This window comes from Phascolarctos cinereus, unplaced genomic scaffold (assembly GCF_003287225.1).
Source record: "Phascolarctos cinereus isolate Bilbo 61053 unplaced genomic scaffold, phaCin_HiC Scaffold_7;HRSCAF=346, whole genome shotgun sequence".
Classification (NCBI taxonomy): Eukaryota; Metazoa; Chordata; class Mammalia; order Diprotodontia; family Phascolarctidae; genus Phascolarctos; species Phascolarctos cinereus.
In genome coordinates, this window is record NW_027556180.1 from 19,414,438 (window position 1) to 19,438,140 (window position 23,703).

Genomic DNA, 23,703 nt, shown 5'->3' on the forward strand with positions numbered 1-23,703 from the left:
ATTTACCTGTGTCTGCTGCAGTTTCCTCATCTGCCCAAATGGAAATAGTAATAGCACTTACCTCTCCTGGTTGTCGTGAAGATCAGATGAGTTCCTAAGTGTTAAGCACATAGCACAGTGCCTGGCACATAACAAGCACTCCATGAATGTTAGCCACCACCACCACCACCACCACCACCACCACCACCATCATTGTTATTAGCTGTAGTGAAGTGGAGGGGAAACAGCATTTTAACCTTTCATAGGCCTATATCTTTGCCTTGTGAGAAGTGGTAAAAGTCATGGGATGCAACTCAAAAGAGCATTAAATTGTCTGTTCTGTCATTTGTTATCAGTGGGTCCAAACGATCTCTTTGACTTTGAGGTGGGGCTTTTATGTGGATCCCGGTGTTTTTAGAGCAAGGAGGCTGAAGCGTTGGATTCTGAAATGTTAAGGCAGTAGTATAGTTAATACCAGGTCTTCTATATGGGCCTCCACTCAGTGAGAGCTACTTTAAATTTTGCTTCAGGTTGAAAATAAGAGTCTTATTTAGATGAAAGAACGACTCCGTTCTTAGCTTCAGTCTTTGTGCTTGTGGAGGAGACCTGAGGTGACTGTCTTTTCTTAATCACTTGCTTAGAGCCTGGTGCTGGTAATTCATAGGTAGCTCCAGCCTCCACATAGACCCAGTCAGCACGCTCAGTTGCTTAGCAGTAGGCTTGCCTCCAGCCCTCGGTCAGCCCCTTTGGTGGTGCCGAAGGGGGAAGCTGTGTGGATGTCAGAGGAAATCCATCACGCTGCTAGGAATTCACAATTCCTGTGTTACTGACAGTGAGCTAAACCACCACTTCTGGGCTGAAGAGGGTGACAGGTCTTTACGATATGTTCTCACATGCTTTTTCATACAGATGTGGTCTCGGTCTCAGATTATGCGCACGTGGCTTCTTTATAATGTGAATTTTGAAACGTCAGCTGGCTTTTAGTCTTGTCTTTTCTGGCTTGGAAGATGCCGCAGAGAGAAGCAGAAGCCTGTTTCTGAACGTCTGGGTTTAAAGGCTCTTTTTCTGTTGCTGTTTCCCACAGTGTCTCCTTGGAATCTCCTATTCCCTCCTTGCCTGTGCATTGTGGCCAATGGTGGCTTTTGTTGTTCCAGAGCATCAGCTGGGGACGGCGTACGGCTTGTAAGTATCCATAGCACAGAGCCACGTCGGGGTTCTCTGGGGCCCGCTGCTGTACGCAGTTTGTGATGCGGGTCCTTGGATGGTTCATGACTCAGATGTCTGGCTGGTAGGAAGCAAACCGTCTCTTGCCACCCAAATCCCCAACCACGCGTGGCTGTGGCTGGTGCAACCCCAACATGCTACGAGAAGCCATGTCCCTGGACAGGAGGAATGGCCAGCTCTGGGTCAGGGAAGTCGATCAGGACCTCTCTATGTGCTTTCCAAGGCAGGGCGTCTCCGCGGCGGTGCCTGGGGCTCCCGAGTGCGTCTCTCGTTCACTGGCTGCTTGCCCGCCATTTTGGTGGAGCTGATGGGATGAGGCCAGTTGGATGATAGAGTCGGAGGGATGACTCTCTTCTGAAGATCCCATGTGGCATCTGCCTCACTGTACTTTCATGTCAGGGGCAAGAACCTGCAGCCTTCCAGAAAGCAGGCCCAGAACCAGTCCTTGGCGTCAGTATCACGCCTTTGGCCCCCCATCTTTACGCGTGTCTCGGTAGCCGATGTCCTTGATGACAATCCTGAGACATCTAAGAAAAAATGAAATTGTGGTCAGTATACTCTGATTAAGAAAGTGAGAAATAGAAATATTTCTGAATGTGTAATTCTTGGAAAATACCTTAAAAATGTTATTCACCCATTGTCGTTTATTTGTTCAGTCACGTCGACTCCTCCTGAGCCCATGGACTTGTCCATGGGGTTTCTTGGCAAGGCCGCTGGAGTGGTTTGCCATTTCCTTCTCCAGTGTGTCCCCATTTTATGATGAGGAACTGAGGCAAAGAGGGGTTAAGTGACTTGTCCGAGGTCACACAACTGAGGTCTCCCTGATTCCAAGCCCAGTGCTTTGTCTACTCTACCACCTAGCTGCCCCTTACTAACCCACAGCTCTCCTTAAAACCTGGCTACACAGGATTGTGAACTGCAGAGGTCTTACTGTATTGTGACAAAAGTGTCAGTTAAAAAGATATTTTTAAAAGTAGTCCATTTCATTGCAATATACGTTTGAATGGTGACTGTGTAAGTGCCTCTTTACATGCCAGCATGTTACATGCCAACACCCTGAGGAAGTAGCAGAGGTGGCCTGGCTGCCCTCTCTTCATGGTTAGAGCGTGCCTCTGCCTCCACACTTCCCTGAGGAGCAGGGCCCATCCTGCACTCCCTCTTTCACCCTAGGGCCTTCCTTCCTGGAGTCGTCAGGCCAGGTGCAGAAGACACACACACACACACACACGCACACACACACACACACACACACACACACACACACACACACACACACACATACACACACACAGAGACACAGACACACAGACACGGACATACACGCACACAAGGTGGGTGTCCAGAGCAGAGCTTGGGTGCCAAGCCGAGGCCTCGGGCCACATGTTTTCTGGGTTAGTTTTCCTGTTGTGCGGCGTGGTTCCCTTGAACTTCTATGTTGCTGTCAGTAGTGGTGTTGAATTGTTTGAGGGGCCTGCAGCAGACATGCTCCAGGGAGAAGGGAGCAGGTGATGTGAGGGCCATTCTCAGGCTTTCCTCATTAACCCTTTGGCCACAGACTCGTTGGGAAACCTCGCAGTGCATTGAAAGCTGCCATTCTTTACTCTCCTTCACTCAGACAGTCCGTGATCTGCATTAAGCCTTGCAGCTGTAGGTGACTGAAAAGGCTGCTGGCCGTGTCCCAGAAGTCATCCAGTTGGGCAGCAAGCATTTGTGAGGTGTTTGTGGGGCGCCAGGGAGGATGCTCAGCTCTGGGAATGGCGGACACACGAACGCAGCGCCTGCCCTCAAGGAGCTTACATCCTGATGGGGACAGCAGCGCGTGAAAGGAAGCTGACATGATGGAGAGTCTCAGTGCCGCCTGGCGAGGTGGAGAAAGTGGACGGCTGGGCTTGCGGAGGAGCCATTCTGTCAGAGGGGGCTTTACGCGAGATGAACTGGTCACATAGCCCAGGCTCGGGATGACAAACCACTGAGTGGCCCAGAGATTGCCTGGGAGCCACAGAATGTCAGGAGTCCCAAAGGAAGGCCTTCTGTGGTGGACTCCCCATGCTGAGGGGATAGGTGGAAATAGTTTACTGTTGATCATCAGGCTACTTAAACTTTATTTATTGTGTTAACAAATGTCCATGTTGGCGGTTTTGCACGTAAATAATAATTTTGAAGCGTCTGGGTGGAAAACTTACACATGTGAATTTTTGTTTCTTAGCATGCAGTCGATCCAGAATCTTGGCCTGGCCATAATGTCCATAGTTGCTGGGGAAGTATTGGATCTTTGGGGGTATTTCTTTTTGGAAGTATTCTTCATTGCCTGTGTTTCTGGTAAGTACTTGATAACAAGTATTTTTGGAGTCTTTTTTGGTCTCCTGATGGGCAGAGGAAGGTTTCGTTTGTCCCTGAGGCCAAACCCTAGGAAGTTATCCAATAGATGTGTTGAGATTTGTGGGCTCCAGTAGGATGCGGTGGAAAATGCACCTTAGGCAGGGTGGTTTGGAGACCTGGGATCTCGGACTTCCCTCTGTGATCTGGGGTATGGCTTCTTTAGCTTAAAAAAATGGCAGAGTTCCTTCTCAGACCCCGCAATCCTAGTCCTGAACTTCCAGTCAGCGTGCCGCAGAACAAGCGATTCTTAGCATGGGCTGGCAGCAGTTCTTGGTAAAACACCAAGAGAGACCCAGTGGCGGGACTCAGGAACAGGGCAGGGGAGGGCGTAGGGGTCTTGGCGCTTTGCCCTCTGTGGCGCTCACCTCAGCTCCTTGGGAAGCGGAGCCACTTTCTCTGCCCTTTGTATCTGAATCCCCAGGAGTTGTAGTGGGCTGCAGACTCGCTTTGTGATTCTAGGAATCACTGGGCTGCAACGTTTCCTTAAAAGATTTTCCCCCTTTTTTTCCCCTAGTTTCACTTCTAGCGGTGGTTTTGCTGTACTTGGTGGATTACACTCGAGGTAAGGTAATTAAGCTGCTCTCTTGATTCTGGGTGAAATTGGGGGGTGGGCAAGGATTTAGGACTGATTTAGTATTCAGTATCCTAGTGGCAGAAGTACGTTGAATTCAGTCTTGGTTTATAAATCTGTTCAGTGTTTTCAGAATTTGTGCCACTAATTGTTTTGTGAGTTTTGAGTGGCACTCTGAAGGTGATATTGAAACACAAGGCATTTCTGTAACAAGAGGCTTTTAAACCCTGGGTGCTGCTGTTTCAGATCATTTGAAATGGTGTCACTGTGCATGAGGATTCTTTTTATCCCCATAGTTTCTTCTGTCTTAGTTTCTGTATGTGCATTGCTAGAAGTTACATACTAGTGTTTTGGTTACTGCTTGGTGTGTACTGCCCGCCCTAAAATGTCACTGGTTCCATTCATTGCCAAATAAATCCCCTGGGATATATAATCTCCTTATCAGAAGTTACCGCAGTGGGGGTTGGGGACATGTTGGGGCATATGTACGTCTGAAAAGCTCTTTTCTTCTTTTCGCTCGTCTTTCCATTTTGAGTGGCGAATTAAAGAGAGGCGCATTCCCACCCCAGCTTTAACAAGAGGCACTCATTTGTTTCATGTTCTTCATTGTGTGAGAGGAACCATTTCACTCCCTAAAGGGTCTTCGTGGGGGCTCAGCACTTGTGTTTAGCATATGTTAATGGACTTGGTTTTATATGTTCCTATTCAGTCCTGCAAAAGAATACACACACATTTGTACACACTCAAGCCACAGACCAACTTTGTTCTTACACATACGCACACACAGTCTCACACATATTTACACATACACACAGAAATAACCTTTTGTAGGATTGAATACGTAAATATACGTACATATGTGCATATACATAGATATACACACTTGTGTGTTTGTTTGGTATAGTGGAGAGAACGCTGTGTTTGGGGTGGCCCCGGCTTCCAGGCCTGCCCTGGCCCTCCCTGGCTGTGTTTCCTGAGCTGTAATGAGGAGTCAGCCCTTCCCTTCTCACGGGGCACCTCCTGTGCTGCTGGGGGGAGCTGCGCCCCAGAGTGCTGGTCTGTGCCTTAATGAGCCTGCTTGTTTGTTGGTGTGAGCACTGACCTGACTGAGTCTTCCTCTCCCTTCTTGTGTTGTAGGAGGTAGCCTTAATTGTTCTGCCAGACAGAGGGTGGAGCTGTCAAAGATGACTGACACCAAGTAAGTGTTTGAAGGCCAGAAGTCTCAGTGAGTCCTCAACTTGTTAGCCTGTTAACAGTGGGCCAGGGCGTGGCTGATTAATTTTCTTGCTAACTCAGTAAAGACCCTCTTTTGCTTTGTCATGGATAGAGGAGTCTTGAAATGCTTTAATGTAGAGCAGCTTAGTAAGATGGAGCACCTGACCTTGTGCATTGGAGGGAAGTGGGGTGAGTCTGAGCCCCAGTGGTAGGTGTTCAAGAAGCTGTCTCAGACCTAGGTACCGATAAGAAGGGATGGAAGCTCTTTTCCTGCCGCCGCGTGTTGACGTGTAAGTGGTGATGGGCACAGACGGCCCTCGGGAAGGAGGTTGCCATTGGTGATCCTGCCCCAGCAATGGCGGCATCTTTGGATCATGGCTTCCCCGCTAACTCTGATTTGGGTGCTCAGTAATCCTGTGAGAGTCCCCTGGTTGGAAGCCATACCCATATCAGTAATCATTCCTTTCTCCTCGAGATAGAATGGATTTCATTGTAGTGAGGGTTACTACCTTACACGCCCAGCACCCCTTCTTTCCTAGAGGGAGGAGAAGGCTACAATCCTAGGATACCAGCTTTATCTGTCTTTCTCTTCTGGTGACTGTGTAAATGCTTCAGGGGTAAAAAGAAGACATTTTCTTTTATTCCAGACATTGCTAAATGATGTGCACATTTTACGTAACGTACTTTAGTTGATGTTAAAATGCTTTAAGATATCTTAACATAAAATTTAGGGCTCTTCTGGTTAGCCTGGCCTACTGAAGCCATTAGAAAAGTTCTGTTTCTGATTGAAAAGTCTATTGAATCTGAAGGGTGCGGGGTCCACTAGAGTTGGTTTTCTTTTCAAAATTGGCCCAAACAGATTTCGTGGTTTAAGGTCTGTGTTTCAGTTAACGTTGTATTTATTACTCAGCTGACTTTGGAGGTTGAAAGAAATTCCAGGTAGCAGCTTGTAAGACATTTCATTTTAATCCTTGAACGTCTAGAACCCTGTTTCATGGGTTGTCATAGCTAGAGCGTTCATCCTTGGGGCCAGCCCATTTGTGGTAGGCCTCCCTGAGTTAGCAAGGCTGGGCCTCATCTCTGGCTGGGATTGGCCTGAATGAAGCCTCCTGGCAGCTGGACACCCTGCCAGATCTTAGGGTCGTTTCTAGGCAGCTTTGATTGGTGCACCTCTGCTCTTCCTAAGAAGCTGTGATAATGGGTGAGATTGAGTGCTCTGGAGAGACCCTACCCGGGAAAGCCCGCTGGGTTAAGAACACTGCCGAGACTCCTCGGCACCAAGCGAAAGGAATGAGGCAGGGAGGGACAGCAAGACTGCCATCCCTTCAGAAAGTCTCTGTTCCCTCTCACTGGGAGGTGGTATTGTACAGCATCGATGATGGTAATGGTAATGTGAGCAGCGAGGGCATCCTGGGGCCTCTGTGTCCAACAGCCTGTAGGCCTGGAGGGAGTTGGGACGGAGCCCTGACCCTGTGTGCATGTGCATCGGGGCTTTGGGCGTTGCGGAGCAAGACAGAGAATTCCAGGACTGGACAGAATGGAAGTGGAGGCTGTGCTGTTTGGGACCCTTCTTGTAAGTCCTCAAGAGTCTCAGTCCTGCTTTCGTGCTCATGACTCATTTTCACGTGTGTTTGCAGATGAATTTGAAGAGCAGTCGTCACCAGAGAGGCAGCTGCCATCCTGTGCTTGGGAGAGCCGGACACTGGGAAGGAGGATGGTCTGGAAGGTGGAAAGTGGCCTTTTGGAAGGGGCCTTCTAGCGTGTGTTTAACAGCTTCTTTCCAGAGTTCTTTTCTCCAAGTATATTTCTGTAAGATTGTACATTATCTTAGATCATGTTTTTGTATGGTTTGCTGCAAAGGGGTCACCTTTACCTGCTTGCTAATAATTTATTTAGTGTCCAAGTCTGGCCAAATGCTCTGGAAAGCCTTGCTGCACTTTGCCAGGGTCAGTCAATGAAAGGGCACAAGACGGCCTCTGCTGAGGGGCTTTTTACTAGGTCATCTCATTTTTGTTTTTCCGGATCTGGACATTTGAGTAGGTTATCCTTTTTTAAACCCAAAACAAACAACCCAGCAGCCCCCAGCCAACCAAAAGAACCTTGGAGTTTTACCTCAAATAAAATGGAGTGTAAGCGGAAATGTGTATTTGCTTCTGTTTTTGTAATGGGGAACATGCAGGTGATAAAAGGTCTTTTATGTAGGGAAAATTCACTAATAATCACGACTAGATCTCCTTAGCTAGGTAGAGCTCTTTAAATTTCTTAACCTCTCTTTATCTTAGAGTAGTCCTGTTGGCAAAATATCTTTTACATTTTTGTAACGACTGAAACATGTCCTAATTAAGATGACGATTGTATACCTTTATACAAGTAGATAAAAAGTTACAAAAGGAAAATCCTATTTCTATTTTTATTGTAATAAATGTATAAGCAAGCATTTATTTTTATCTTTATGCTGTGACTAAATAATATTTCCATTCTTAATTAGAAATTAATAGATGATCCAGAACAAAGAAAATGTGGACAGATTACAGCCACTGAATTAATTTGGAAACAAATCTTTCCCTAGACTCATAACATTTATATTTTTAGCTTCTGTAGGAACAAAGTCTAAAGCCATCCTCAGTACTCCTCTACGAGCCTGGGGCCTGCTGTTGGTAAGTCAGATATTCAACTGTGGCAAGAGTTAATCACATTCTACAACAGGTAGAGGTGAAAGTTGTTTAAAATATTTATTTAAAGTGTTTAACATGAGAGGCAGCTAGGTGGTGCAGTGGATAGAGCTCCAGCCTTGGAGTCAGGAGGACCTGAGTTCACATCTGGCCTCAGACACATAACATTCCCTAGCTGTGTGACCCTGGGCAAGTCACTTACCCCCATTGTCTCAGGAAAAAAAATGTTTAACACGGTTGTAGTGTAGTTTCACTGCACCTGGTAACTTGGCTTATGTTTTACTCCTCTGCCGGTTAATTATACTTTCTAATAACATCTTGTTACAACTTATATGATCATTGCCAGTCCCAGAATTTGAGTTGGAAGGATCTTAGTTGGCTGTCCAGTCCAACCAAACACGAAAGCAGTCTCTGCTCTAATATCCCTGATAGGTGACCAAACTCCAAGAATGGGGGTCCTGCTCTACTGTGGGACAGTCTTAACTGTTAGATCATTTTTCTTAACATCAAAGGCTAAATTTCCCTCTTTACTTGTGGTCCTGTCCTCTGGGACCACACAGGACAACCCTCCACCTTCTCCTGAAGACAGCCTGTGTGTTATTTAATCCTGGCTAAACTGATATCCTCCAATGTCATGGACTCGGGGCCTTTCATCATCCTAGGTACCCCCCCTCTGGGCATTGTCCATGTTGTCCATGCCCTTGTGACACTGTGGTGCTCAGTGCTAGAGATGAGGTCTACAGAGAGTGGAGGACAGTGGGCCAGTCCCCTCCCTAGTTCTGGGAGCTCTGCCCCTCCAAATGCATCCGAGATCATAGACCTTTGTCAGGCTGTGGAACCACTCTGGGCCCATAGCTTGTGGTCCTCTGAACCCACAGATCTTCATGGTACTCGTTGTCTCACTGTGCCTCCCCAGTCTTATCCTTGTGAAAAATGGAACTGTCAACCCTCCCCTTCCCACCCACCCCCCGCTTGTAGTTTCATCTGTACAGGGAAGTTTTTCTGAGTAAGCTAGGATTTTGTTTCACCTATGTTTAAAAAATTATTTTAGTATAATTTTTTTTTTACCCATTTCCATGTTAAAAACAATTTTTAACGTTTAGTCTTTTTTTAAAGTCTTGAATTCCAAATTCTATCACATTCTCTTCACCCCCTCCCTGAGACAATAAGCAGTCTGATACAGGTATGCGTGTGTAATCATGTAAAACATTTCCATATTCGTCATTTTGTACAATAAACTCAAAGAGGGGCAGCTAGGTGGTGCAGTAGATAGAGCACCAGCCCTGAAGTCAGGAGAACCTGAGTTCAAATCTGGCCTCAGACCAAAACACTTGACACACTTACTAGCTGTGTGACCCTGGGCAAGTCGTTTAACCCCAATTGTCAAAAAAAAAAAAGAAACAACAAAAACTCAAAGAAAGAGGGTATGCTTTGGTCTGGGTTCAGACAACATCATTTCTTTCTCTGGAGATGGATAGCATTTTTCATCATGAGTCCTTTAGGACTGTCTTGGATCATTGGATTGCTGAGAATAGCTAAATCATATTCAGTTTTTCTTTGTACAACATTGCTGTTACTGTGCACAATGTCTTTCTGGTTCTGCTCACCTGACTTTGCATCAGTTCATGTAAGTTCAGTTTTTCTGAAACCATCCTGCTCATCATTTCTTATATTACAGTGGCGTCCTATGACAATCATATGCCACAACTTGGTCAGCCATTCCCCAATTGATGGGCACCCCTTTAATTTCTAGTTCTTTGTCACCATGAAAGGAGCTACTATAATTATTGTACATTTAGGGCCTTTTCTTTTTCTTTGATCTCTTTAGAGTAAAGACCTAGCAGTGGTATTTCTGGATCAAAAGGTATGGACAGTTCTGTAGCCCTTTGGGTATAGTGCCAAATTGTTCTCCAGAATGACTGGATCAGTTCACAACTCTGCCAACAGTGCATTAGTGTTCCATTTTCCCACATCCCCTCCAACAGCCACCATTTCCCTTCTTTGTCATATTAATAAGCTAGAATTTTTTTTAAAAAGCCAGATTTTACCAGTATCCATCAGTACCTGCCTTGCAACTTAGAGAGTTCTTTAGGGCCACATTTTTTCATTAAAAGAAAGAATTGCAAGGAACTCCTACATCTAGGATGTATTCTTCAAACTATGGTGAGCATTTTAAGAGCAGTAAACTTATCTTTGCTATTCTTTAAAATATACCATAACCCTCTCCCTCTTTTCTCCTCTCTCCTTCTTCCCCCTTCTCATTTCCTTCTCCTTTTTCCTCTCTCTCTCTCTCTTCCCTTTCCACCTCTCCTTCACCCTCTTTTTGCCTTCCCCTCTCCCTCCCTTCTCTTCATCTTTCCCCTTTCCCTTTCCCTCTCTCACTTTTTCCCTCCCTCACTTTTTCCCTCCCTCCTCTTTCTCTTTCTCTCCCTCCCCCTCCCTTTCCTACCTTTCCCCCTTCCCTGTCTCTTCTCCTACACTCCCCCCCATCCTCAACTTTCTTCTCTCCATTAAGCCGGTTTGACTCGTCTATAATTTGCAGTTTAAGGGGACGCCTGAGGAACACCATCATGAATTTCAGGACGTGGTGTTCAAAAGTATTTCCTATAATAACTTATGCTGTTAATTTGAATTTAGGTTGACTATTGAATTCTTAGATTTTGTCTAGGAAGTTGAAAACCTTTCCTGTCAGCTGCTCCCATACCTCTTCCTGCTGTCGGCAGCTCTGGCAAAGAGCTGGCCACCTTTTAGTCTGAAAGGCATTTGGGGCAGGGCTTGTTGGGATTCAGCTGAACTAGTTGTGTGGGATTTCACTGGGACCTCTTAGAAAAGCAAGAAATAAATGTGCCATGTTCCTCACATTTTTGGATAGGATCCTTTTTCCCTTGCTTGTCATCATCTCTGATCTTCCAGAATGTTTCCATCGCTTCTCCATTAAGACATTTCCTGAAGTCAAGTCATCAGAGCAGAGCCCATAACGAGGGTAGGGCAGTCAGGGGTTTGGCCCAGGGCACTGACTGCAGGGATGTGCTGTTACCTGTGGCATCCTGTGGTCCCTCCAACTGTCTGTGGTAAGTGCCCTCCCAGACTTAACCCTGGGCCACCTGTCCTTTTCCAGGGCTTCCTTTCCCCCATTGCCTGCTTGCCAGTTTCCTCTGGAGGGTCAGGAATCAGTGGCAATGCAAGGGGCAATAGGGGATAGGCTGCCCTGTTAGCAATGAGTTGCTCCCCCTCCTCCCATGTGATTGTACCAAGAGTGGACTGTAATGCCCTTTTTCTTTTCCTAATTAAATTACTTTTGCCCTAGTTCCAAGAGTTCTAGCTACCACTGTTGTGTCCGAGGGTCCGTCTCCACAATGAATGGACCTATCCATGGCTGTGTCTTCTCACTGTTCTTGCAGGCCCTGGCTTCACTTATTTCGCCTCAGTTCCTGGGCCAGCCTGATTCTGTTGCTGCCACCAGACAGGAAGAAGAGCACTGGGTTTAAGCAGGTGTTGAAGCTGACCAGAGGCCGCCAAACCTTATAAGCCATGCTGGTCACATTCAGCAGGGGACAGTTCTTGGTGGCATAGAACCTGGCCAAGAAGTAGATGAAGCGAGTGACGTGGAAGGGCCCAAAGCAGAGAGCGAAGAGGCTGCACACCACGAGAATGGTGCGGACAGACTTGGCCCGGGCAGCTGTGCCCAGCCCTGTCTGGGCCTCCATGGGTTTTACCAGGCTCTTGATCATTAGTGAGTAGCAGATGAGGATGATGAGAAAAGGCAAGACGAAGCCCGAGAAAGTCAGAGTTATCCCATAGACGAAGAAGTGGCCAAAGACGTTGGGTCGGTTCAGGTCGTAACAGACGATCTGACTGTTGTTGGACCCCTTTTTCAGAGAAGACCAGGGTGGGCAGCGCCTGCAGGATGACTAGGGCCCACGTGATACCTGTACCTGTGAGGGCCAGTCTCCGGGTGCGGTAGGCCAAGGACTGGATGGGGTAGCACACGCCCAGGAAGCGGTGCACGCTGATGCACGTTAGCAGCAGGATGCTGCCGTGGAGGTTGGCGTAAAACAGGAACCGTACCAGCCGGCAGAAGAAGTTGCCAAAGGGCCACTGGTCCCTCAGCGAGTAGTTGATGATCAGGAAGGGCAGCGTGGCAATGTGGAGCAGGTCGGCCACCATCAGGTTGGAGAGATAGATGGTGGTGCACGTCCAGCGCTTGGTGCGGCACCAGGAGAGCCAGAGAACGACGCTGTTGAGGGGCAGCCCCAGCACAAAGACGATGCTGTAGATCACAGGGAGGTAGACCCTCTTGTAGTTCTCAGTGATCTGGCACTGCTTGTCTTGCAAGGAGATGTTGGCCTCTAAGCCTCCAACGTCCTCCATGGCGACCGTTTTTTGCTCCTCCTGCCCTTGTGGGAAAGCAATGGAAATGGAAATGTAGGAATTTCATCATGTTTGCCACTATGACCTGTCCAAGGGGGATTCTGCAAAGTAGCTCAGTGCTGCCAAAGCCTTGGTTAGACCCTTTGTCAAGGGATGACATGACTGATGTAATGTGATATTCGGGTCACTGTCCAGAGGGGGCTCGAAAGTAAGTCTGTTGACCTGAGTCACAGTGACAAAGAAGGAAAAAGACTGTCTCCATCACTTCTACCCTGCCCAGCCAATCTGGAAAGTTCCTGTCTCCTGGGGTTGTATTTATGTTTTTGTAGCTGATATTATTTTCTTTGAGCTGGTGTGGTGTTGCTTATCTAAGTTGACTTTTCCCTTCTGTTTAATAGCACAGATGAGGGTGTTAATTTAAAAATGGGCTCTATAGAGAACGCACAGGAGTGATAAGCAGCATGGCTGTCCTTAGACTCATCTAACTCCTAAAGGCCATTTCTTCACTACTGTCTATTATCTCTGATCTGAGAGATAGTAAACTAAGTCTTTATTAATACAAATAATTATTTTTATGGGGGCAGCTAGGTGGTGCAGTGGATAGAGTACTGATCTGGGAGTCAGGAAAAGACTGGTTCAGTTCTGGCCTCAGATAGTTCCTAGCTGGGTGACCCTGAGCACGTCACTTAACTCTGTCTTAGTTTCCTCATCGTTAAAATGAGCTAGAGAAGGAAATGGCAAACCATTCCAGTGTCTTTGCCAGGAAAACCCCAGGTGGGATGACAAAGAGTGAGAAATGATGGAAACAAACAAAGAACAAATTATTTTTATACCAGACCTGAGTTTTTGTCAGTTCAGGGAATCCTGGTATGGATAGCTTCCTCTACCAAAGCAGACTGGCTCAGCTTCCTCTAAGTATAGACTTAGTTACTGGGGGCACTGCCCAGGGCCACAGCTACTAAGTGGAATTTGAACCCAATCTTCTAGACTCCGAGTTCAGTGTCCATAGATTTAGACCTGGGAAGGACTTGAGCGATGGTTTAGTCCAATCCCCTCATCTTACTGAGGAGAAACAGAGGCTCAGACACCTTGTAACTAGCCAAAGGTCTCCTGGGTTGTGAATGGCAGAAGAAAGATTTGAATGCAGGACCTGTGACTCCAGTCCAATGCTCTTTTGTGAAAGGGAAGCTGCAGTTGAGTAAAGGAGTCCTCGAATCCTGGGATGGGGAATCTGCCTTTGTTGACTTGTTTGCTCTTTACTTCTGGGTGGACTGAGGTTCTGAGGTCAGGGACTAAGTCCCTGACAGTTTCTGATGCTTTCAGGCTGATCCGAGGGATCCCCAGCCCCTTGAGTCCTAGGGTGGCTGGAATCCTTTGTGCAGAGGCAGGAGGGCATCACCCGTATGTAAAGCCAGGTACGGAGGGCTTCTGCGTCCCCAGGAGGCCAAGGGGTGAGCCCGAGCTCAGGCTGCTGAAAACAACTTCTGCATTGTATGCAGCCTGCCTGTCATGCCTTGGGCCAGGGTCTACCCTGGCCTTTATGAAGGGTTCATTTGAATGGTGAACATTTGCTTGTTCACCATATCGACATCTGGAGCATGAAAGAAAACAAATCTGAGTGAGAAGCCAGGTGGTTTTACTTGGTGCAGAATAAACAGAGTCAAATGGGGAGAAAGCATGGTTGAGAGCATGTCCAGCCCTTCTTTCCTCTTCACTCATGCACGAAGCATGTACCAAGCATGTGAAGCCCTCCTCTTAGCACTGGGGTCAAAAGGAACACGTCCTTGATCCGAAGGATCCCACTCTATTTTAGGGGAGGGAATGGAATAAGAATGAAGCGCCCACTGTGTGCAAGGCACTGTACTAGGCACTTTACAATTATGCTGTTGGATCCTATAAGAATGACTAGTACTGATATTAGTATGTATATCATTGTCTAAGGTCTGCATATCGCCTTTTCTCAAATTTGTTTTTTATTTTTTTGCCTATGAAGTGGTATTTATTTTTTTTAAATTTTATTAAGTTATTTTGATTTATCAAAAATCACTTCCATATGCTTTTGAGTTTAAAATTTTTCTCCATGTCCCCACCACCCTCCCCAAAACAGTGCACAATCTGATATAGGCTATACATTTACATTCCTATTAAATATTTTTTGACGTTAGTAGTGTTGTAAGTAAAAATTAAAACCAATAGGAGGAACCATCAGAAAGAGGAAACAAAACTCAGCAGAAGAGAAAAAAAATAGCAATTCAACTTCCGTAGTTCTTTCTTTGAATGTGGACAGCACTTTCCATCACAAGTCCTCTGGAGATGTCTCAGATCCTTGTATTGCTGGGAAGGGTTAAATTTATCAATATTAGTCATCACACAACGTGGCTGTTACTGTGTACAGAGTCCTCTTGGTTCTGCTCACTTTACTTAGCATCAGACCATATAAGACTTTCCAGGTTTTTCTGAAGTCAGCCTGTTCATCATTTCTTATAGCACAATAGTATTCCATTACATTCATATACCACAACTTGCTCAGCCATTCCCCAGTTGATGGGCATCCTCTCAATTTCCAATTCTTTACCACCACAAAAAGAGCTGCTATGAATATTTTTGTACATGTGGGTCCTTTTCCCATTTGTGTGATCTCTTTGGGATATAGCCCTAGAAGTGCTATTGCTGGTCAAAGGGCATGCACATTTTTATAGCCCTTTGGGCATAGTTCCAAATTGTTCTCCAAAATGGTTGGATCATTTCACAACTCCACCAACAATGCATTAGTGTTCCAATTTTCCCACATCTTCTCCAACATTTATCATTTTCCTGTTTTGTCATGTTGGCCAATCTGATAGGTGTGATGTGGTACCTCAGAGTTGTTTTGATTTGCATTTCTCTAATCAATAGTGATTTAGAGCATTTTTTCATATGACTATAGATGGCTTTAATTTCTTCATCTGAGAACTGTCTTTCATATCCTTTGACCATTTATCAATTGGGGAATGGCTTATGTTCTTATAAATTTGTCTTAATTCTCTATATATTTTAGAAATGAGGCCTTATCAGAGAGACTGGTTGTAAAAATTCTTTCCCAATTTTCTACCTTCCTTCTAATTTAGTTGCATTGGTTTTGTTTGTGCAAAAACTTTTCAATTTAATGTAATCAAAATTATCCATTTTGCTTTTTGTAATGTTCTCTATCTCCTGTTTGGTCATGAATTCTTCTGTTCTCCATAGATTGATAGGTAAACTATTCCTTGTTCTCCAGTTTGCTTATATAGTATCAGCCTTTATATCAATCATGAACCCATTTTGACTTTATTTTGGTATATGGTGTGAGATTTGGGCCTATGCCTAGTTTCTGCCACACTTTTTTCCAGTTTTCCCAGCAGTTTTTTTCAAAGGGTGGGTTCTTATCACAGAAGCTGGGGTCTTTGAGTTTATCAAATAATAGATTACTCTAGTCATTGACTACTGTGTCTTGCATATTTAACTTATTCCACTAATCTACCACTCTATTCCTCAGCTAGTACCAAGAAGTTTTGATGATTGCTGCTTTATAATGCAATTCAAGATCTGGAATTGCTAGGCTACCTTCCCCTGCATTTCTTTTCATTAGTTTCCTTGATGTTCTAAACCTTTTGTTCTTCCAAATGAATCTGATTGCCTTTTTCCTTCATATTGCTGCTCTCCTCCACCATGTCCAGTGCATGCTCGAGCCGTGCTCCCCCCCCCCCCCGACCAAGCTGAATTTGCCTCCTGTTTTTGCCTAGTTAAGCTCTAGTCAGCCCTAGTCAGTCTCTTCAAAGAAAATGGGTTTATCTGTCACAGGGGTTTGGATTACAGGCATTTTTCCCAAGACAGGAAGGGTTGATGAAGAGTAGGTAGGAAGAATGTTGATTTTATTACTTTAACCCCATGCAAGCCTCTTTTTGATTGAATTTGGGTCTGTTTTAGACATCTCTGCCAGTGTGGGCTGCAGCTCTGTGCAAGATCTCAGAAGCCACGGCTGCCCTGGTGCATTGCTGTCCAGGGGAGCTGTAATCACAGCTCCTTTGTGTCATGCACGAAGGAAAAGGAAGTAGAGATTCAGCTCTGCTTGAATAGAGGAAAGCAGATTACCAGCTAATTACTGGAGCAGCTGTTTGCTCAGAATAAAAGAGTTGATAGCCACAATAAGGGACTTTCCAAAGGAGGCAGGGAATTCTTAATGATCTTGTAGTGGCTACAGTGCCCAGCCAGGAGACCTGGGTTCAAATGCTGCCCCAGACTCATTAGTGGTGGCGCTGTGGGCAAATCACCCACAGAGCTAGTTTTCTTATTTCAATGGAGCTAAAACACTGCTTGTCTCACTGGGTTCTTAAGAAGAAAATAATTTAAAAATTTTTAAATGCTATGAAGCTGGGAGATAGGGTCTTTTTTTAAGGTTTACAAAATATTTTTGGGATGGCAGTTGTGTGAGGTAGACATTACAGAAGTGTTGTTTACCCCCCTTATATAGATGAGGAAAAAAAGGCTCAGCAAAGCAGTCACTTGCCCATGGTCATGCAACCAGTGGGAGTCAGTGCTGGGATTTGGACCCATACACCCCGACTCCTGGTAGAGTGTGCCTTCCCACTGTTCTACCCTTGTAAATGGAATGGTCCAAAGGGCGCTTAGCCAAAGTTGTCACCAGAGAATGATGCTTTTTTCACAAAAGGCAAATCCATGAGCAAGGAAAGGAATTTGGATACAGGCTCACTGACCCTATTAAAGTGGCAGCAGTGGTAATGTGATTCTGTCGTTAATATTAATTTTGATATGATATTATTGCCATGAGTTGATTTGTTAACATCTGCATGCCAGCATTTGAAGGCTTCTTTTGAAGCGCAGGAAGCAGTTTGAGGCCTCTTAAACATGTCAGAGTTAGGGTTCTCTTTCCTTTAGTGGCCTCCAATAGAATGGAAGCTCCTTGCAGGCAGGGACTTTTTCTCCTTTGCATCCCTGGCATCCAGCATAGGTACTGGTGCAATAAATGCTTATTGGATTAAAAGAAAAAAAAAAAGAAATCTGAAGTGCTTTCACCCAGATTCCCTAGTGTTGGGGAATTTCTCAGCCCAGACATCCCAAGATTCTCCTGCAGAGTAATTCCTTCCCCCCTGGTCCATTTGACTGGAGGTCAATAGGTCAAGAGGCAAGGCTAGAAGAAAGTTTAATTAGCTTCAGCTGATGGGCAAGTGGGCTAGAGTTAGAATTAGGGTAAGAAATTCCACAGAATGGAAGTATCTGTTATCTACCTCTGTCTACCTACCTGCCTATCCACCTGTCATCCATCCATCCATCCATCTATCTATCTATCTATCTATCTATCTATCTATCTATCTATCTATCTATCTGTCTGTCTGTCTGTCTGTCTGTCTGTCTGTCTGTCTGTCTATCTATCATCTGTCATCCATCTACCTATCATCCATCTATGTGTCTATCATCCATCTATCTGTTTATCATCCATCTATCTGTTACCCATCCATCCATCTTTCATCCATCTATCTGTATATGTATCATCCATCTATCATCCGTTTATCTCATCCATTTCTCTATCTCTCTATCTACCTATTTATCACATATCTACTTGTCTGTCGGCTACTTTTTTTTTTTGTTCAAATCTCACCCTCTCACCACCGCAACAACTCACAAGCATAACTAAATCCCAAGTAGTGCAAATCATGAATCCCATACAGTGGTCACATCATTCCAATTCACAATGCATATCTCCATTGGGTTGAAACCAGTGACAACATTTCGTATAATTATGACTTCAAACATGAATTAGAGTACATGAAAGTGCTTCTCAGGACTCATTATTTGCATGAATCTCAGCTCCCAGTGGGCATCTTGTCTCCCTAGCAGACAAAGGGAGGGATAGTGGACATTAATCACTCACAGGTAGGGCTTCCTGCTGGCTTTCTGTGCACAGGAACAGCCCGTGAAGCCACAGGTAGGTGTTGAGACTTCGTGGAAATCATGTGAGATGCCAGAACTCAAGAGCCAGCCGCTGTTTTCCTCCCTTCTCTCTGTCTTCTGTGGGTTACCAATACCACATCTTACCTTTGGTATCTGCCCCTTTGATCTACTGGCCTCAGTTGGTGAAACCCACAGCAGAACACCTTTCTGTCCATCCACCCTTTCTCATTCCAAGCCAGCACCTTCTGTGTTTTTTCTCTGGAAAAACAAAGTGGCTGAAAGAAAATATTGTTCAGGCTTTGGACACATAGCTAGATGGCCACCCAATGAGTTAGTCCACAATGCCAGGACTGATGTGTGTCAGAACAAAGAAGTGGACCCAGAACTGAGCAAAGAGGAGGAAACGAGTTGGGCTCTTATTTAGAGAACTGAGCAGTTTTCAGTGATCTTGAGATGCTCACTGTTACAAAGTTCCATTCTTTCACATCGTTGTGAGGAGGCTACCAACATCCATGCACATATTAACAAAAGGAGGAGAGTTCTTCGTTTTTCAAATATTCCCTTTTGTAAAGCGCAGAGCCACAGTCTTCAGCCCCTTCCATGATATCTGAAAACACCTGTGGAGCTTCTCTCTTTACGCCATTTGTCCGATCTCCCGACTCTCTGTCGGGTGCTTATTTGGAAGGCCTTTTCCATCTGCTAGAGGAATACAGTAAGAATGCTGGCCTGCCCCGTAAGGCGATGGAGAATTAGTGCCAGACTGGTTTGGATCTACTTGGGCTTTTGAAATGCAGCATGTGACAGGGGGGAGGTTGCCAGGTCCCGAGTTGTTCTGGTCTGGGGGCCTTTGCAGCAAACCCTCGGCCCTGGGGTCACAACGATTAGTCCACAGTCCACGAGCTTGAATGCCCTGATTTTATTTTAGGTTTTGGTTAGGTGTCTGGGGCGTCTTCTGCATCACCTTTTAAAAGGGCTTGTCTTTCAAAAGATCTCGGAAATGTTGGTGTCGTGTGCGCGACCAGCCACTGGATGGCGCTGAAGGCTCACGCAGCACATGGATTTTTTTTCCCTGCTGGTAATGGAAGGTCCTGGTTGGCTTTGTGTTTACTCAAATACATCAGATGATAATACCTTATATTTATTCACTGCTTTGCAGTTTAATAAGTGCTTTTTATATTAAATGAAAATACAGGAGGCTCTGTGACCCTTTCCCCCTGGACATCCTGTGTATGATTTCATGGATAAATCCAAGGGATTTAAAAAAAAATGTTTTTTTTTTGGTAGTTTCTTGATCTGTATAGAGCTTGAATAACTTGTGCAGGGTCACTCAAGTAGTAGGTATGAAAGACAGGATTTGAACCCATGTCCTGATTCCAAGTCCAGCCCTCGGCCCACCTCACATCATGTTGTCGTCAGGGACCTATGTGCTATAATGTAAAGGGGAATGGAAAATTTTCTCTACCCACAGTATGTGGGCTCTCTCTCAGAATTACCCAGAAGCTTAGAATTGGAAGGCACCCGATTCCACGTGCAGAATCAAGATCAGTTTAGAACCCCATCGAGCAATAAGGCCTAGAACTCTCCCACGGAGAGTGGCATACACGTGAAACCTAGCCACACAGAGTAACTGACCTTCTCGACATTTCTCTCTCCTTGTTCCCCCACCTTTCTTTGTTGGATTCAAATGTGTCTCTCATCCGTCTTGCGTAGGTGTATTCCAGGGATTAGCCTGAGCTTTCTTTTATTCTCTCAAGGCAACTGATGGCACAGTGGATAGAGTATTGAGCCTGGAATCTGGAAGACCTGAGTTCAAATTCAGTCTCAGACATTTACTAGTTGTATGACTGGGCAAGACACTGAACCTCTGCTTGCCTCAGTTTCCTCACTGTAAAATGGGGGTGATAATAACCCCTACTTTGCAAGGTTGTTGTGGGATCAAATGAGATATTATTGGTAGGAAGTGTTTAGCACAGTGCCTGCACACAGCAGGCGCCATATAGATGTTTATTCTCTCTTCTGCTTCTTGTCTCTCTACACTCTCTCTTGGTGGCTTTATCAGCCTATATAGTTTTAACTATAGTTTCCAGGCAGATAACTCTCTGACCTGTAATCCAGCCCCATTCTTTCTCGTTAGCTTGTCTCACATCATTGTATTGAAATGTGAAATGACCCAGTTAAGGATATATTCCCAAGAATAATCTCTGAGCAGCCAGATGGTCCAGTGGGCCTGGAGTCAGGAAGATCTGAGTTCAGATCTGGCCGTCTGACTGTGGGCAGGTCATTTACTTGTGTCTGCTGCAGTTTCCTCATCTGCCCAAATGGAAATAGTAATAGCACTTACCTCTCCTGGTTGTCGTGAAGATCAGATGAGTTCCTAAGTGTTAAGCACATAGCACAGTGCCTGGCACATAACAAGCACTCCATGAATGTTAGCCACCACCACCACCACCACCACCACCACCACCACCATCATTGTTATTAGCTGTAGTGAAGTGGAGGGAAACAGCATTTTAACCTTTCATAGGCCTATATCTTTGCCTTGTGAGAAGTGGTAAAAGTCATGGGATGCAACTCAAAAGAGCATTAAATTGTCTGTTCTGTCATTTGTTATCAGTGGGTCCAAACGATCTCTTTGACTTTGAGGTGGGGCTTTTATGTGGATCCCGGTGTTTTTAGAGCAAGGAGGCTGAAGCGTTGGATTCTGAAATGTTAAGGCAGTAGTATAGTTAATACCAGGTCTTCTATATGGGCCTCCACTCAGTGAGAGCTACTTTAAATTTTGCTTCAGGTTGAAAATAAGAGTCTTATTTAGATGAAAGAACGACTCCGTTCTTAGCTTCAGTCTTTGTGCTTGTGGAGGAGACCTGAGGTGACTGTCTTTTCTTAATCACTTGCTTAGAGCCTGGTGCTGGTAATTCATAGGTAGCTCCAGCCTCCACATAGACCCAGTCAGCACCGCTCAGTTGCTTAGCAGTAGGCTTGCCTCCAGCCCTCGGTCAGCCCCTTTGTGGTGCCCGAAGGGGGAAGCTGTGTGGATGTCAGAGGAAATCCATCACGCTGCTAGGAATTCACAATTCCTGTGTTACTGACAGTGAGCTAAACCACCACTTCTGGGCTGAAGAGGGTGACAGGTCTTTACGATATGTTCTCACATGCTTTTTCATACAGATGTGGTCTCGGTCTCAGATTATGCGCACGTGGCTTCTTTATAATGTGAATTTTGAAACGTCAGCTGGCTTTTAGTCTTGTCTTTTCTGGCTTGGAAGATGCCGCAGAGAGAAGCAGAAGCCTGTTTCTGAACGTCTGGGTTTAAAGGCTCTTTTTCTGTTGCTGTTTCCCACAGTGTCTCCTTGGAATCTCCTATTCCCTCCTTGCCTGTGCATTGTGGCCAATGGTGGCTTTTGTTGTTCCAGAGCATCAGCTGGGGACGGCGTACGGCTTGTAAGTATCCATAGCACAGAGCCACGTCGGGGTTCTCTGGGGCCCGCTGCTGTACGCAGTTTGTGATGCGGGTCCTTGGATGGTTCATGACTCAGATGTCTGGCTGGTAGGAAGCAAACCGTCTCTTGCCACCCAAATCCCCAACCACGCGTGGCTGTGGCTGGTGCAACCCCAACATGCTACGAGAAGCCATGTCCCTGGACAGGAGGAATGGCCAGCTCTGGGTCAGGGAAGTCGATCAGGACCTCTCTATGTGCTTTCCAAGGCAGGGCGTCTCCGCGGCGGTGCCTGGGGCTCCCGAGTGCGTCTCTCGTTCACTGGCTGCTTGCCCGCCATTTTGGTGGAGCTGATGGGATGAGGCCAGTTGGATGATAGAGTCGGAGGGATGACTCTCTTCTGAAGATCCCATGTGGCATCTGCCTCACTGTACTTTCATGTCAGGGGCAAGAACCTGCAGCCTTCCAGAAAGCAGGCCCAGAACCAGTCCTTGGCGTCAGTATCACGCCTTTGGCCCCCCATCTTTACGCGTGTCTCGGTAGCCGATGTCCTTGATGACAATCCTGAGACATCTAAAAAAAATGAAATTGTGGTCAGTATACTCTGATTAAGAAAGTGAGAAATAGAAATATTTCTGAATGTGTAATTCTTGGAAAATACCTTAAAAATGTTATTCACCCATTGTCGTTTATTTGTTCAGTCACGTCGACTCCTCCTGAGCCCATGGACTTGTCCATGGGTTTCTTGGCAAGGCCGCTGGAGTGGTTTGCCATTTCCTTCTCCAGTGTGTCCCCATTTTATGATGAGGAACTGAGGCAAAGAGGGGTTAAGTGACTTGTCCGAGGTCACACAACTGAGGTCTCCCTGATTCCAAGCCCAGTGCTTTGTCTACTCTACCACCTAGCTGCCCCTTACTAACCCACAGCTCTCCTTAAAACCTGGCTACACAGGATTGTGAACTGCAGAGGTCTTACTGTATTGTGACAAAAGTGTCAGTTAAAAAGATATTTTTAAAAGTAGTCCATTTCATTGCAATATACGTTTGAATGGTGACTGTGTAAGTGCCTCTTTACATGCCAGCATGTTACATGCCAACACCCTGAGGAAGTAGCAGAGGTGGCCTGGCTGCCCTCTCTTCATGGTTAGAGCGTGCCTCTGCCTCCACACTTCCCTGAGGAGCAGGGCCCATCCTGCACTCCCTCTTTCACCCTAGGGCCTTCCTTCCTGGAGTCGTCAGGCCAGGTGCAGAAGACACACACACACACACACACGCACACACACACACACACACACACACACACACACACACACACACACACACACATACACACACACAGAGACACAGACACACAGACACGGACATACACGCACACAAGGTGGGTGTCCAGAGCAGAGCTTGGGTGCCAAGCCGAGGCCTCGGGCCACATGTTTTCTGGGTTAGTTTTCCTGTTGTGCGGCGTGGTTCCCTTGAACTTCTATGTTGCTGTCAGTAGTGGTGTTGAATTGTTTGAGGGGCCTGCAGCAGACATGCTCCAGGGAGAAGGGAGCAGGTGATGTGAGGGCCATTCTCAGGCTTTCCTCATTAACCCTTTGGCCACAGACTCGTTGGGAAACCTCGCAGTGCATTGAAAGCTGCCATTCTTTACTCTCCTTCACTCAGACAGTCCGTGATCTGCATTAAGCCTTGCAGCTGTAGGTGACTGAAAAGGCTGCTGGCCGTGTCCCAGAAGTCATCCAGTTGGGCAGCAAGCATTTGTGAGGTGTTTGTGGGGCGCCAGGGAGGATGCTCAGCTCTGGGAATGGCGGACACACGAACGCAGCGCCTGCCCTCAAGGAGCTTACATCCTGATGGGGACAGCAGCGCGTGAAAGGAAGCTGACATGATGGAGAGTCTCAGTGCCGCCTGGCGAGGTGGAGAAAGTGGAC

At 46.1% G+C, this 23,703-nt stretch overlaps 1 protein-coding gene across 3 annotated transcripts in view; it reads left to right on the forward strand.

Annotated features, from left to right (window-relative positions):
- LOC110210085 (lysosomal dipeptide transporter MFSD1) overlaps positions 1-23,703 on the forward strand; it is a 46,428-nt gene that overhangs the window by 18,288 nt on the left and 4,437 nt on the right. The window contains exons 12-16 of one of the 3 annotated variants that reach the window (XM_020988867.2): positions 1,064-1,161; positions 3,410-3,522; positions 4,097-4,144; positions 5,291-5,351; positions 21,683-21,780. In XM_020988867.2, coding sequence (XP_020844526.1) covers positions 1,064-1,161; positions 3,410-3,522; positions 4,097-4,144; positions 5,291-5,351; positions 21,683-21,780 — 418 coding nt within the window. Of the gene's footprint in view, positions 1-1,063; positions 1,162-3,409; positions 3,523-4,096; positions 4,145-5,290; positions 5,356-7,005; positions 7,509-21,682; positions 21,781-23,703 lie in introns of those variants that run through there. The other 2 variants (XM_020988868.2, XM_020988869.2) reach the window with 2 other exon arrangements.